The following is a 17,195-nucleotide window of genomic DNA, read 5'->3' as shown; positions in this document are numbered from 1 at the left end:
ATTATTTACCAAAATGGACCAATAAATGTTAAGCAGCTTTTATTCTGAAGATGTTTGAATAAAGCATGAAGTTACCAAATAATAACTTGTAGTTGCTTCCTACCTTTCTCAAGAAGAGTCTGCTTTTATTAACAATCTGCTTCAGTCTGATTTCCTGGCTCTTTACCAGAGAGATTTTCCGTTTTTGTCTTTAATGTGTTCAGTGCATTCTTGTATTTCAGGTGGATAAAAGACACACAAGGCCATGTTCTAACAAACATTGTCAATCTGTTTCCTGTTTGTTAAATCAGTAGATGGCTCATTCTTTGCTTGTAATACAAACTTCAGCCCAGTACTGTGCGTGTTTTTTTTAACACGTACATGAATATAAGCTGTATTTTAAAAAGGGTTTTTTGTTTTTTTTTAAGGACCAAGGTGCTCCATGCAGCAATGTTAAAACACACAGTGAAATGAATAGGCCAGACACCATTGTTGCTCTAGTGGCAGGTCGCAAGCCATATTTTCTAGCAGCCTGGGGCAAAATGTGAGTCAGTAATGGAACAGTGCCAGTCTATTCACTATGTCATGGTTGTATGTACAGGAGTCTACATGACTGAATCCACATTGTAAAATTATCATAGCCTAGTGTGTGTATAAGGGAGGCTGGGGACTTTGTAATGTTGTTGGCGTTTTTCATTAGCTTTGGCTGTTGATAGAAGGATGCTGAAGTCCTTACTTTAATTTAAAAGAAGTATAACTGGTGGTTTATGTATCCCATGGGTCAGTGTGTGTTGCATATTCCTCCTCTGTGTCTGATCCACAGAGGATATGGGTTTGTTACAGCTTCCAGCTACAGAGCCTGGTTGTTTAGCTCAAGCTGTAGACATATGTACTTTCAGCTCTGGAGTTCAGTCTCTGATGTTGGCCAAGATGGAAGCCATCAAGTATGCACAGTATAAGTGTGTGTGTGTGTACATATGCCACATGTAGTGGTGATGTCGTGCGATTTCTTCTGGTAAATTGTAGAAACCATATGATAAACTGCTTTTATTGTGTACCTTTGACCAACAGCCAAAGCTTTTAAATGCACTGTCACATGTTCCGCTCTTCACTGTAAAGTTATAGCCCAATAACCAGCTGACATAATTAACAGTTACAAACTGCTTTGTGTTGTCATGATTCTAGGAAATGAAGAATGTGGTCCTATTTACTCTGGGTAAACTTCTAGCAAAATGTTAACTTAATTAGAAGAACAAATAATTGTTCATGTAAATATTAAACAAAGAAATTCAGGTGGAATCTAATAATAGTGTTGCCAGGTGTCTGGTTTTCGACCGGAATGCCTGGTCGAAAAGGGACCCTGGCAGCTCTGGTCAGCACTGCTGACCAGGCCACTAAAAGTCTGGTCAGTGGCACAGCAGGGCTAAAGAAGACTCTCTGCCTGTCCTGCTCTGCGCGGCTCCCAGAAGCGGCCAGCATGTCCAGCTCCTAGGCATAGGGGCGGCCAGGGAGGCTCCGTGCACTGCCCCCACCCTGAGCGCCAGCTCCGCAGCTCCCTTTGGCAAGGAGCTGTGGGGGGCAGCACCTGTGGGGGCGGGCAGCGCCAGAGTCCCCTGGCCCCTCTGTCTAGGAGCCGGATGTGCCAGCCTCTTCCGGGAGCCACCTGAGGTAAGTGCTGCCCGGCCAGAGCCCACACCCTGAACTCCCTCCTGCATGCAAATTCCCTGCCCCAGGTTGGAACCTCCTCCCGCACCCTAACTCCCTCCCAGAGCCTGCACCCCTCACCCGCTCCAGCATCCCAACCCCCAGTGCTGAACCCCCTTCTGCACCCCAAACCACTCATCCCCAGCCCCGCACCAGAACCCGTGCCCCCAGCTGGAGCCCTCACCCCTGCCCACACCCCAACCCCCTGTTGCAGCCCACTGCCCCCTGCCGCAGCCCAGAGCCCCCTCCCACACCCTGAACCCCTCATTTCTGGCCCCATCCCGGAGCCCGCACCCCTAGTCGGAGCTCTCACCCCCTCCCGCACCCCAACCTCCTGCCCCAATCCAGTGAAAGTGAGTGAGGGTGGGGGAGTGTGAGCGACAGAAGGAGGGGGGGGATGGAGTGAGTGGAGGGTGGGGCCTTGGAGAAGAGGCGGGGCCTCAGGGAAGGGGCGGGCCAAGGGTGTTGGGTTTTGTGCAATTAGAAAGTTAGCAACCCTATCTAATAAGCCAGCAATTCTCTCTTGAATACATCCTGATGTAACTAGGTGAAATGGTACATCTCTAATGTAATATCACCTGCAGATGGCTTTGGCTTACTAGAGGAGGTAAAAAAATTCTGGTCTGATGTTGTTGAAGTTTTTAAGTCTGAGGACTTGTCTACACTTACACTGCTGTAGCGGCACAGTTGCAGCGATTAGTGAAGACACTACGTACGCTGATGGGAGAGCTTCTCTGGTTAGTGTATGTACTCCACTCCCTGAGAGGTAGTAGCTGTGTTGACAGGAGAATCCCTCCCATCGACATAGTGCTGTCTACACAATGGTACTATGGGGTTAGGTAGGTATAACTATGTCACTCAAGGGTGTGGATTTTCCACACCCCTGAGTGGTGTAGTTATACCGACATAAGTTTGTAGTGTAGACCTGGGCTAACTTTAAATGGTATTTCAGGTCAGTTTATTTAGGTTTTCTTAAGGATGTGTCTACACTAGCACTTTTGTCAATATAACTTCGGTGTGGACAGTGCTATGCTGGTGGGAGATGCTCTCCCACCAACATAGTTACTGCCGCTCGTTGGAGGTAGGTTTAATTCTGTCGATGGTAGAGCGCTCTCCCATTGGCATAGTGGCTACACGAGCGATCTTACAGCGGCACAGCTGCATCGGTACAGCTGTGCCCCTGTAAGCTCGCTGTGTAGACATGGCCTAACAGTCATTTATTTTAAGTACTACCATGCATATAAAAGTGCAAATATTTGACCTTCAATAGTAATTACTGTTGTTGTTGTGCTGTTAAAAAGCTGCTGCATTTCAGTAGTGAATGAAGTGATCCCAGCATATAGTTTGTTTGAGAAGTGTTTTGGGATCCTACAAAATGATGAGTGGTATATAAATATCAATCATTAAAATATTTATAAATATTTAAATAGTTGTGAAAGACTTAAATGATATTAAGCTGTAAGGCATTCTGAAGCTACCTTTGAGATTTATGTTAAAATGAATGTATTTTGGCTCATGTGCTAAGGAGGCACAGTCATCTTAATAACTCAAACTTCTTTCTGAGAATTTGTTACCTGCTATTGTTACAAATAACATCCAAGGCCTAAGATCATTATAACTAAAAGAGTTAAAAATGGAAAAAATCCTCTTTTTCTCAGTCTGTTCGCTTAGTGTATTTTGACGACACTTTGAAGAATTAGCAAAACAGATTTTATACAGTTGTTCTCCAACAGGGGGAAAAAAAAGTCTTAAAGAATAGGAAAATATGACTCTAGGTCCACAAAAATTTGCATTTGTTAGTATCTGAAACTGATTTTAACTAGTTTTTTTAACAAGCTGACTACACTTCTTGTGGACCATGTCCATTAAAAAAAATCATATGCATACAATAATACGTAACTTACCTTGGAGCTATTATCTGCAATCTGGTAACTAAATATTTTAGTACATGCTCTGCTTTGGAAACCATGTCCTTTTAAAAATCAATCCACCTTATCAATAATTTTAAGTTCTGTTAAAGATAGAATTTGTATCTAGTTACAGGATTGATATCATGCATGTGCTTAAGTTTTTGCAAGATCAGGATCTGCAGACATGCATGTCAAGCACCTTTACTCTCAGGAACAGTCCCATGTTAGTCAATGGGACAACTCACATTAGTAAGCACTATGCTGCTCATCGGTAAGTGTTAGCAGGATGGGTCCTTAGTTAATGTTTCTGAGTTTGAAGTTCAACTTTCTATTTATTTTTCTTATACATTTCCTTAAAAACATTATGAACCAAAGGAACTTTTACATAGCTTGGTATTGGCGGGGGAGGGGGAAAGGGGGAATAAGAATCTGCTTCTGACCTGAGTCTTTCTATGCCAAGGTTCTGCAGAGAGAGAATATTTAAAATTAAATTAATAAACCTCTTGGAAATTGGTTTGAATGGAAACACTGACAGACATTTAATTAATGTGGCACTAGTGGTTGCCGCAATGCTAATAGCATCTGGCAGTACAGTCATTGCCATCTGTTAATACCCAGAAATTCTGGTATAGCATATCCCTTTTGGTGGAGCTATCAATAATTAAGAAACCTATCAAATGAAATCATCTTAATTTGATGACTGCTTTACCTTGATTGTGATAAGGTGCAACATAATGGGGAGATATATCTTTGAAGTACAACACAAAATATCCATGGTTGTTGTAAGACCTGACCTCCTTTTTGTTGTTGAATATCCAATACAAATATTCAGGCATCAAACTCTGCTTTTTAAAAAATATATATGTTGTAAGGGATGGTGTGGAAGTAGCTACAATGTTGTGAATTTGCCACATCCTTACAGAGTGTGTGATCTTGGGAGGGGGCGAGGGGAGCCAAGGTCCCTTTTAAAGTTTAGTTTAAATTTATAAAAAGTGTGTTCATTTCTATTGCATTCAAATATGTCATATTAAATCCTTGTTAGTGGAAGAATATTTTAAACTTATGAATTATATAGCTGCCTCAGCAGGACATGGAGCACAACAACATGGTTTTTAAATTGTTCACCCACACATACACACATCCTAGATACCATTTAAAGAAAAATAACTTTTCTGTTTGTACTGGTTTCCCAAAACACGTTTATGAAAGAATCTTTTGTAGACAATCACTAGAAAGCAAGGCATCACTTAAACAGGTTGCTTTTTTAATCCAAAGAAAAATGAAAAAGAGTGAACCATACATCTATATATTTTTTAAGCATTTTATGGCGTGGGACAGCTATACATGTTCTGTTGTGTTCTCTATATATTTTTATATCATGCTCATCACTATGGTGTTTATGGCACGCTGGGGATGGGGAGAAGGTGGCGAAGAGGGGGCAGCTTGGGTGCCGGTGGGTGCAGAGCACCCACTAATTTTTCCCTGCGGGTGCTCCAGCTGTGGCGCACCCACGGAGTGGGCGCCTATGCATTCCACAATCTTCACCTCTGGAGAAGCTTCTGTCTCCTGCACAGACAAGTTTTACTATTATTGTTGAGAGTTCCATTGTGCTAGAGGATCATAGTTGTCACTGCAGTCTTCATCCCAGAGCTTTAGAAGGGCTTTTGGTATCCTGGGGCCAGGCCACGGAGCATTTTGAAGATAGGGTCCGAGACCTTAAACTTAATTCAAAATTCCATGATAAGCCAGCGTAGAGAACAGAGGACAGGAGTGATATTCTCATGGTAGGCCATGTTGCTGAGGAGACGCGCTGCAGTCTGTACTAGTTGGAGTTTCCTGAGTGCCCAGGTATATTGCATTGCTGTAATCCTGCCAAGATGGGAGATAGGCATGAATAACTGAGGATCGGTCTTCATCTCCCATGATGGGACGGAGTCTCCTATCCAATCAGAGATGGTAGAAGACATTACTTGATGCTGCTGCGATGTGGAAGCTCTGCATCTGTGAAGAATCTAAGAGTACTCCTAAACTACGGACTGAATCGACCAATTGTGGATGAGAACCTTCAGTAAAAGGAGACTGCACTGTGGCTGCAAACTCCTCAAAATATTTTTCTCCACCCACCAGCATCATCTCTCTTTTGGTTGGGTTCAGCTTCAGCCGGCTGTTCTTCATCCATGAGCTGATCTCATCCAAACACTGGGCCATATTGGTGGTAGTGGTGTGGTCATATGAGGTGAAGGATAGGCAGAGCTGTGTATCCTCCGCATATTGCTGGTACTTGAGTCCATGTCCTCTCACCATTTCACCTAATGCTTGCATGTAGATATGAATAGGACTGGAAAGAGAATTGACTCTTGCAGAACCCCACAAGTGAGGGCTCTAGTGGAATGATGTGCAATTTCCCATCACTACTCTTTGGGTGAGTCTCTCTAGGAAGGACTCAAACCACCTCTTGCAGGTAAGGTTGCAGTATCTCATGATGAACAGTGTTGAACACTGCAGAGTGGTTCAGGAGGATTAGAATGGATGTCTATTCTCTACCTATTGGCAGGAGGAGATTATCCGTCAGTGCCACTGAAGCCGATTCAGTTCTGTGTCCTGGCCTAATCCAGATTGTGCTGGTTCTAGAATGTTGGCTTTAGTTAGCTGAGCTGGCCTTTTGCTAATTTCTCTGGGAGATTTCGCAGGAATGACAGGCTTGACATGCTTACATGCAGTTGAGTACTATTACATTCCTTTCTTCTACTGTCGCTGTTTTTCATTTTGTGGTAATGCCCAAAGGCCCCAATGAGGATGGACCCATTGTGCTAGGCCCTGTACAAACATGTAAAAAAATACACAGTCCCTACCCTAAAGAGTTTACAATTTGGGGTTCCAGTTCTTCAAAGCTTTAGGGCTTGCCTGTATGCAGAGTTGCACTGGTTTAATTTAAGGTTTGATTTTTAAACTGATTCGGTTAAACAATTGCAAGAGGCTATGTGGAAACTCTTATTCTGGTTTAATCCAGACTCATTTTGATTTAGTTTATTTTGATTAGGCCTGATCCACACAGGAAAATTGTACCGGTTTAACTTAAATCAATTTTTAAACCAGTATAGCTGAACCAATGGAAACCCATCCTTATTTCATTTTAAAAGTAGCTTATTTCAGTTTAGTTTGTTGAGTGTGAACAGGTTTAAGTTAAACTGAAATAAGTAACACTTAAATAATAACAAGTTTGTATGTAGACAAGGCCTCACTCAATTGCTTTAATTCATGCTTGTGAGTAGTCCTGTTGATGTCAGATTAAATTAAAGCAAATACATATTTGTTATATATATGTATATCATATTAAGTATTATCAGGATGGGTGCCTGAATTAACTCGGCACACAATAGGGATGTGTTTATGGGGGTGGAGAAAGTAACATAAATAGCACTGCATAGTTACATAGGCTCACCAAATACATAGCTTGATAGTTCCAAATCATTTGTAAGTTTTTGTTGGTTGGTTTTATTTGATATAAGAATTCAGACAATTAATTATTACTGAATTAATTTGTCTTCCAAATTATGGGAAATATTTGATTTATTTTGTTTATGCTTTGGAGAACTATTTCTGGAAATCTATTTTTATAGAGCAAATATTTGTCCTATGTTACAAAATATTGCTGGTAAATAATAGCTATAAACATAGTGATGAGCCAGCTTAAGACAGAACCTTACAAGAATGATTTGGGCGCAGTTTTTATTTGTTTTGGGGGGGGGGGGGAGGTGTTTGTTTTTTTTAATTCCTTTTATTCTGCCCATTACTCCAGCTGAGCAACAGATGGAGAATGCAGGGGAGAAGAAACATACTCTGATTAGATAAAATAATTGAAATGTATTAATTATTGATGCCTATTTCGTAGGGTAATAGAAATTGTCACAAAAACACAGGACTGGAAGTCGAGATCTGGGAATCTGTTCCCAGCTCTACCATGAATTTTTCCAAAGTGACCTTGGTAATCTTTCTGCACCTGTTTTGTCATCTGTAGCATGGGTATAAAACTATGACCAGGGCAGTGGGGGCTACCTTAATTAATTTTTTGTATGCTGCTTTCAGATCTATGAACAGAAGTATCTATATAAAGGCAAATTATTTTTTTCTCTGGTCCTTTAATTGCTCTTGATTGACAAAAGTTTCTCCTCAGAAGCCAACCAAGGCCTTGTCAGTAGTGGGGATTGTCCTGATTCCAGCCACCCATGTAGCTAAACTACTTTTGGGGTTTGTACTAGACAAGGAAAGTTGTGATTTACACTGATGTAGTTTAGCTCTGCTTGAAACCAGAGTAAGGTGTAAATCACAGCTCTCTTTTCTTTTACTTTGCACTGGTGATAGGAATTGGCAGAGACATGGTTTGTATCTTTGGGAGGAGTGCAAGAAGTGGTATGAAATGAGGTGTGGCATATGAGTGTTGAGAAAGTGGGGATCACAGAATTCAACTTCTATTTTCATTACTAGGTGGTGTGCACCTGTAGCCACTGAACTTGCATACTTTGGGCTGTATTCTAACTCCAGATATGTGATACACATCACTGTATGTCTCCAATATTCATTATCACATGCTGGCTAGCACAGCAGCAGATATTTTGGGATACAACAGCAAGACGTGCCATGTATATGAGACTGGAAGTTGATCTTGTACCTCTGTTTCTGCTAAGTTACCAGCCTAGCATCTCTCTTTCCCTCTGATTAGCCTTGAGATCTACTCGTCTTTCACTTGACAATTGTATTGGCTTATCTTATCTTACATACACAAAAAAAGTCATCGACAAATAACTGTTGAAGCAAGATTTAAAAATGCTATGAAAGAAAATGAATTCAGAAGGTGGGATGCACTCTTTATCCTGATGCTTCAGCATTGTTCCATTGAATAATGGTGAGATAATGACTGGTAAGATGTAAAGATACGAGTGAAGGCCCGAGTTTAGGCTTGTTTTTTCCTGAATTTTATTAACTCATTTTCAAGTAAGATACCACTTAGTCTGCAGTCCTTTCAGAAAGGTTACAGTGATTTGCACCAGAAAAAGTGTCAAGCATGTATAGAAAGTTGATGCTTCCAGTCCTTATGGAATTATTCATTCAAGAATTAATTGTATAATGACCCACTTTTAAAATCAATTAACTCGCCAGCCTATTATTAAAAATAATTTAAAGTGATTGATCCATTCAGGTTTTTTAAATGAGACTATAGAAGACAGACAAAATCTAAAAATTAATTTTTTGTGTTTAACTTTTCAAAAATGGTCACAGCAGCCAAGTGCCAAGGAAATTAGATTGATTTATTTAGTTGATAGACTAACATTTGACTGTTCTACACCATCTGTACTGTCAGATTTCTCTAATGCAAATCACTTTAATAATATTTAAGTAAAAAATGACCATATTCTTTTCCAAATTTTGTCAAGGTAAGTGACACCTTGTATGCCAAGTTTTTTGATTCATAGCAAATTTTTGTACTGAAAACAAGGTGTTACCTTGAAATGCTGTCTCAAAGCCAAGCCAAGGATTTTCTCTTTTTTTGCCCTTTTTTTTTTTTTTTTTTGGTTTGATTATTCTGTGTACAGGACACAATTGTGTACCTGCACATAAGCATATTGCTTGATTTATTCTTTTGTCCCTTTCTGTCTTATTTTATGTCCGAATAGGTAAAATCTCCATAACTGCTCCTTTATTAATTTTACAACCACATTTGATTTTTTGTTCTCCCTGTGTTGCTCGCTCTGGTCAGCTGCACTACGACAAATGCATGCCTACAGTTTACTCCTAATATTGACTTGACTTTAATTTAAAGCTCTAACAGTTCTACATAAAGAAGTTTCTTCAGTGATACTTCTTTCCATTACCATGCCCCCAAAATTTGCTGCTGCTGCTTTACTTATCCACCCACCCATGTTTTGAGCTACAAAAGAACTAAAGTGTGCATGTGCATGAGAAAGAGAGAGAACTTGGCAATTTAGTGTGTGAGTGTGATCTTAGCACTTTCAACAAGGTGCTGAATTGACAGCCTGGGAGACGGAAGTCTTTAACTCCAGCCCTGTTTTGAGAGAGCTATCTCTATAGGTAGGAGGTTAGTTCAGTCTCTGTGACCATTCAGTATTTTGCCTCACCACCTCATTAAAGCTGCCAATTAGTGCTACTTGGCAGGTAACCTGTCTACGAGTAACTAGACTCAGATTTGCACAGGCCACTAGACAGTCATCTGATAATAACAACTTTGATCACTACAAGCCTGTGTTAGATTTGAACCAGTGACCTGGAGACCCACGGTTCTGTACCCTATTACAAATCCTCTGAGCCATCAGGTCCACGTTTGTCATTTTTAACAAGAGTATCTGTAGGCCGCTAGCTGTACTATTACAGAACTGTTCTAGATTTCCTTAAAAGATTTTTTTATTTGGTTTCCTCATGCTTAATGCTTTATGTTTATAAATACCTGGATTTTTACAAATCCATTTGCAGAGACTGGTTTCTCTGTACTAGAGAGTAACATTCTGAGGACAAATATACAGAAAGTATGTTTAATAAATGCTGATTATATATGTGTTTTTGTGTGTTTCAGGAAAAAAGTGCCAGTTCAAATGTAAGACTTAAATCTAACAAAGAGGTCCCAGGATTAGTACATCAACCCAGAGCAAAGTAAGTTACACTCCATAATTTTAATAGAAATGAATGCTTATTGAATTAAAACAATACCCCCAAAATACCCAAACTTTGCCCAAGTAAAGGCTGCATTGGTAGCTCCCTAGCAACCGAAGGGTCACACCTAGCTTAAATAAAACAGAGAAGAATGCAGCCATCCTCACATTTTTGTTGCAGATGGATGGCCTATTGAGAACTGCTCAGATCAAGCTGAGGCATTGCATGCCAGGATATTTAGTCTCTGAGCATGGCTGTATTCATGATGGAAGTACCCTTGAGACATGCTGTACAATTCCATAGGTATTAGGTGGGTCAGAGGCTGAACTTCAGCCATCCTTGCAATACCTTGTTCTTGGCTTGATTTTCAAAGATGCAAAACTTTTTTTGTTTGTTTGTTGTTGAATAGATTTACCCTGCCACACCTTCCCAGGGTACCTCACTACATTATAGTTCTCATATGATACATTTGTTTATACACATAAATAAATACACATTCACCCGCACCCTAACCAGGTGTTATTTACAAAGATTCTGTCCAATGTTTAGGCTTACTTTGGTAGATAAACAGCATAACAAATTTGGGAATTAGACTAAACTACTTCCATTTAAGATGATGATGGTGTTTGTTATATGCCGACAGTGTGCTATGTGGCAGTCAGTTTATGCAACCCTTAGATTAAAGTTCTCTTGCTATTTCCTTTTGAAATCAGTCAGTATTAAACACAGCACTGCCTTGCCATATTTACCTCTTGTGACAGTATTAGTTGCCAGTATTAATTATTTGTTTCATATCTCAATCACCATTACATTTTAGTCACCAACTGAATTGAAAATAAGAGATTTCATGATAGCATAGATTTGGTACTTAACAGTGAAATGATAAAGCAGTGTTGTTGCATCCTAAGCAATAAAGGAGACACTGTTCTTTACTAGAGATAAGAGCCCTAAAGGCACAGTATAAACTTAAACTTGCTGCATTCAAAGTACATTGTGCAAATTGTCACATCATATAACTTTTAAGAGAGTCCTTGAAATACAGTGCAGCTTTTTTTCTTTTTCTTTCTTTTTTTTTTTAGTCTAGAAAACAGATATAAATGGAAAGAAATTCATTTGGGTGAGAGGGACAATTTGTACCCTTCAACAAGGCAGTAAGTACTGCAGTATTTTACTTCACTCAAAGCATGTTCATGGATGTAAAGACACGCTTGGGTACAGGAGCACAATGTAGCTCTTCCTCTCTGGCTGCCACTGCTAGCTGGGTGACTATCAGATTGGGTTAAAGGGAAAAAATTACTTTAGTCAGCCATCTGTTCAGCTGCATCTGAGGCAGGAAGAGATTAACGATTTATTTTTTATGTAATTTGGTTGATCCTTTTTTGTTTTCAAGCAGGAGTTTAAAAAGTTCCTACAGAAACCAGATTTAACAAAAGAAATGCACCTTGATAACATAATAGACAAGTTCTGTTGTCTTTCTACAAAAATAAATATACTGTTATCGCTTATAACATTAGGCTGTTCTGTAAAACCTGCACTATTTATCCAACATGACCTGATCCTGCCAACACTTACCCACTGACTGGCTTTACTTACAGAAGTATTTCCACTGAATTCATGTATACATTCACACAAACATCTTTGCAGGTCTTGGTACCAACTTACTAGCTAATCACTTGTTAAATATCAGTTTTTTGTTTTTGTTTTTTTTTAATTTAGAGATTTAGAAGCAGAAATAAAACCTTAAAATACCCAACTTTGGATTACAATTGGGTGTTGATGTATTGGATGGAGAGGGCTGTTACACTTGAATATTCAAAAATAGTTTTGTAAAATGTTGTTTGTTTTAAAAAAAAAAAAAAAGCCCAATTTGGACCAAATGTTATAAATTGAAGCATAAATTGAGGATTTTTAAAAATTATTTGTTGAATTAAGTGTACAAGTACAATCATGGAGATTACTGCTACACCTAGCAGAACTTGGATTTTACAAATCAAAGCCCAGAGCTTGCAAAGACTTACTCAGACAATTATCTTCTACATATGTGATTAGTCCCATTAAGTAATTGGAACTACTCACGTGCATAAATCTCAGGATGGGGACTTTAGGAAGTATAATGAAAGAAATAATCTATTTTGTACTATTGTATCTAGCCATGGAATCCAAATTTTTGTAAAACATTATTTCCCTGTATCAACTCATTCTTAACTGGTGGCACACTATGAAACTTATAAAATGCATACACATCAAGATAGTTTCAGATTTCTCGTGATGTCTAACACATAAAATATCACAAGAAAAAAGATTATTCAGACATTTCTGTTTGTCAAAAGCATTTTCTTGAAGAGGAATACCCCAGAGTACCATCTTAGATCCTTGGGTAGTTTTCATTCTCTTCCAGTAGTTCATTCACTCTTTGCTTTATGTATTCCCAGTATTATTGTAATTTTACACAATTCCAGAGAGTATCTATTAAGTCAGCATTTTCTGTATTGCATCTCCAACATGATGGCAATTTTACTGCCAAGTTATGCACTTCTGAAGATAACGGTTTATTACAGTGACAGTTTATACAGACTTTTAATGATAGAAGTATTCTAATAAACTATTTTGAATGATCTTTTTACCCACATAGCAGTAGATAATTTTTTTCCTGTAATTAAATAGTCTTCCTGAAAATTACATCTTTGGTAGGCCCTGAAAGTCTCTTATTATTGTGTTGGAAGCTGGCACTTTGAGAGCTGTGGAGGCAGACATGAATTTCAAATGCTCTTTCCTCCTAAGAAAATGTAGTATGATAACTAGGCTGTCGTGGTTGTTTGCTCATTCTGGTTGTCTCTGTCATACTTTGCATGTCAATTGGGTTATCTGCTGGAGCTAAATTGCTACGTTATCTTATAAATGATGTATCAGAGTTATGTTTCTGTCCACACCAACACAGTGTGTGTGCTGTATCTCAGATAGAGAAATTAGTTTGTGACCTATATATGCCCTTACTGAAAACTGGTTGGCAATGTAGTAAGCCTAATAGTTATAGAAAGCAGATTTTGAACAAACTGTTTTCTTTGGTTCTAAAACTTCGATATTATTCACTTTTTTTAATCCACTCTTTAAAATTCTTTCTTGCTTAATAAATTGACCTAGATTGTAATTTAACTTCCAGCTTCCCTCTAAGAACTTCTCTTTCAAACCTATTTTTCATTCAAGGTCCCAACATGAGCAGAGCGCTGTATATCCTCATCCTGATAGCAGATACAGCATACATGCATGGCTTTGTTAGACCATGTCATTGGGCATTTGAGTGGGTTATTAACTTGTTACAGCTCAAAGCATCATACTGAAAAAGTCAAACCTCGGGACAATTTGGGAGTTGAATTTAACAAGCTGGATCAACTTTTCATATTAGTTAAATAGTGGCATTATTAAACTGCAGTTTCTCTTTAACTGTCTGACAGCATTGTTAAGATCTGCACCCCTCTTCTATTTCTCACTCTTCCTTTATGCTTTGATCAGTGACTGGCATTCCTGCCCTATCCTAATGTGCCAGACACCACACCAGACCCTCTTTTCATTCAAATCCCACCTGAAAACTCACTTTCCTGTGAGCTCCACAAATAGGCTTATCCACATCATTAAAAATGCTCTCATCGCCCAATACTTTATTGTTGTTTTTTTAAAAAGACCCCTCTAAGCACAATCCTCTGAATGTCCCTGTCCTTTTTTTGTGTCTGACCTTTCTGTATTTTCAGATTGTAAACTCCCCTGGGGGCAAGGCCTGTCTGTTGTCTTTTGTGTCTTGTTCCATACAAGCATGCTGTCAGCGCTTTACAGATAACTAATAATAGTATTTTCCAATGCTGCACACTAATGCAAAACACAGTTTCACTAAAACGTGAGCCTCCTGGTGCTGCGGAGTTAATGGAAGTAAATGATCTGAGTGTCTGAGAGCAGTGAAACTCCCGTCTGGGGATAAAAAAAGAGAGTTGTGCAACAGATTCCCGACTATTTAACATGGAGCTTGACTGTGGTAAGACCGTGCTCTACAAAAGGACCTTTCAGGGTAAAGTTATAAAATGGGCTTTAGTTTCACATTGTAGGCCTCTGATTGGTGTGATGGTGCACTCTACAATCTTAGAAATCTTCAGTTTCAACACAGAGGGGTCTGTCAGTACTTGGCTAGTTCAGCCTCCGCCTCTGGAGTATGTAGCTGAATATTAAGTTCCTGCAGTCTGTCTGACAAAAAGAAAAGATGCTGAAGGAGTTCAGTCTCCTCTTGATATGCACACAATTCCTAATAGCATTAATGGGAGTAATATGCATACATTCAGCCAAATCCTCCAGTCCTTATATGGGCAAAACTTTCTATCAGTTAATGGGAGTTTCAGCCTGTCTAAAGAACTCTCACTGATTCAGTACCTTGCACTACTGGGCCCTCAGACCGCTTCTGACAGAATTCTATACAGCTTCGGAGTGGGGAGCTTTCCAGTGTTACATATGCCATTTGATGTTACTGTCATTGTTGGCATAAGCACAAAGTACATCTCTTTCCAAGTTGTAATCCAGAGTCTGAGATTGGATCTCTAAATAATTTTGGAATACTGTATTAATTTGAAAATAGATAAATCTGTGCCTACATAGCCACTCTTCCCTCATGTCTTTCAGCATGCACATCTCTGAAAGCCAACAGGAATTCTTCAGAATGCTAGATGAGAAAATTGAAAAGGTAAGAATCAAATAAATAAATGTTTTTGTGTGATAACTACAGAGAGTACAGTAGATGACTGACATACAGGTATCCTAGCCACATGAAAGGAGGAAATCAGCCACAGTATATTTAATATTCCATGCTTTACCAGTCCTAGACGATACATCAGTTTTGACTTAAGGCAGCCACTTGTTGGCATAAACCATTATGGGAGTTAGTTGTCTCAATGACGCTTTTGTGTGCAGGAGAGATGAGAAAAGGCTAGGGCAAGAGGTTACAGAGTGAGAACAGTGTGGGAAGGAAACCTAATTTTGGAAAAGTATCCAAACCCATCATGAATGGCAAATTAAAGTTAGCCCAAGCATTAAGGGAGAGCGTGGATCAATTAATAAACAGAATAGCAAAGTAAGTTTTTATACCTCCTATGATTTTTATACCCTCTACTATTGAAGTTTTGTTTCATCTTTTTTGGGGGGAGGGGGAATTTGAAATTTAATCCTATTGTCAGAATTATCAACCATCATTTAAAGATCTTTCTTGAAATAATGCTGATGGTCTCATTTTATTTATTGGCAAGCCTTTTCAAATTAACCAGCCTTGCAAAAAGCCATGAATACAGACTGCAGATATAAGCATCTCTGCAACAGACCTTCACTGAATAGAGATGATAACACTAGAGATTTTTCAGAACAGTGTAGGAGATTTAGGCACATTAATCCTCCTAGCCTGTTTTGCAAATCTCAAAGAATATTTTTATAGCAACTTTCATTTGAGAATCTCAGAGCACTTTACACACCTTTATTAACGAAACCTCACCGCATCCCTGTAATGTATTATTACCAGTGGGAAACTGAGGCATTAGAAGCTAAACGACTTATTCAGGACACCTAGCAAGTGACAAGTTCAGGAGCCAGGACCCAGAAGTCCTCTTTCCCTTTCCCCTACTATAATCACTAGCTGATACTCTCTCATGAATGCGCATTTTAGGCTTAATTTGGGATGAGGTGCATCATATAATATAATCTTTCTATTTTCAGAAGCCAAATGAAACAGAATTAAGTATACTTAAAAATTGTGGTGATGTGTTAGAGGATGGGAGGGTATTGAATACAGCTCTACAGACACCAGTTTTTGCTCTGCAACTTTTCATATATGGAAAACAGATTCTGTGAGTTTTTACAAGAACTGGCATATTGGTTGATTGTGAGCTTCTGCCATTTCTGCCAGTGATCACAGTACTTTTGAAAACTGGCAACATGCCTCACTAAGCAAATCACATATTTGTCTCAGGCAACTAAAGTGTTCTTTATTCCCTGAAAAATCACATTTTATTTTGGTGAAAGGGAAAATTTAGAGGAGCTGCAAGTATTTCACTCTATGTGACACCAACAAATAGACATTACTATGTATTAAAGAGCCTTTTTTAAATACTCAGAGCTGAATTGTTAATTTGGAAAGGGAAAAAAATGTTTGGCCTTGAGAGAAGCAACATTAGGTATTTCAGCTGAGTAGAATTCACTCTTTGCTCCCTTTACGCCAAATGATTCCACAGTGACAATTTTACATCTTTTTTTTAATTTAGTTGGAGGATTATTTCCTTAAATGCAATAGTCCAGCCTGAAGTCTGTCTCTTTAATCTTCTGGTTTGGGAGGATGACAGGTAAAGTGTTACACCAGAAAAGGTGCAATGTTTGTGACTGGACTATTTGGCAGAAGAGTTCTCCGAACAAAGAAGTGTTTATAGGTTCATTATAAGAGCTTTCCCATCTCAGTACTCTACTGTTTCCTGAATATTTAATCAAACAAGGATCGTGGTTTTATTTTAATCTGTGACATACCCCATCAAGGATTGAAAAATAAACTGTCCTGTTCATCCACATTGCAGCTGCTTCTAGCCCTGATAAGCATGTTCACCTAATAAATATTTAAACACTTATTGCTTGTAGTTTATCATCCTTCATAATATTAAAATTTGTCAGTTAAACAGTAGATACTGTAGTAAAGGACATTTTAAAAGGTGTATCTTCCCTAAAGAGTGAACTCATTCCAGTGAGTTTGTCTGTGGTGTGGGTTCATGTTGTCCTTCATTTTCTGGATTTGTTTCAGGAGAACAATAGACACAATTCACCAGACAAAGAACTAAGAAGGGTGTTGACTCCTTGTTTTCACTGATGGGCAGAATCACTTTCTCATACGTTTATGGCTGTCTCCAGTGCTCCTGATAGTAATTTATTATC

General features: G+C 38.9%; 1 protein-coding gene across 1 annotated transcript in view; it reads left to right on the top strand.

Moving 5' to 3' along the window:
* C8H1orf21 (chromosome 8 C1orf21 homolog) overlaps window positions 1–17,195 on the top strand; it is a 180,294-nt gene that overhangs the window by 149,059 nt on the left and 14,040 nt on the right. The window contains exons 4-6 of the mRNA XM_065409039.1: window positions 10,180–10,256; window positions 11,336–11,407; window positions 14,916–14,976. Of these exons, the coding sequence (XP_065265111.1) occupies window positions 10,180–10,256; window positions 11,336–11,407; window positions 14,916–14,976 (210 nt within the window). The remainder of the gene's footprint in view (window positions 1–10,179; window positions 10,257–11,335; window positions 11,408–14,915; window positions 14,977–17,195) is intronic.

The sequence above is a fragment of the Emys orbicularis genome, chromosome 8 (assembly GCF_028017835.1).
Source record: "Emys orbicularis isolate rEmyOrb1 chromosome 8, rEmyOrb1.hap1, whole genome shotgun sequence".
Classification (NCBI taxonomy): Eukaryota; Metazoa; Chordata; order Testudines; family Emydidae; genus Emys; species Emys orbicularis.
The sequence above is the reverse complement of the archived record's forward strand: the minus strand, read 5'-3'. Positions and strand labels throughout refer to the sequence as shown.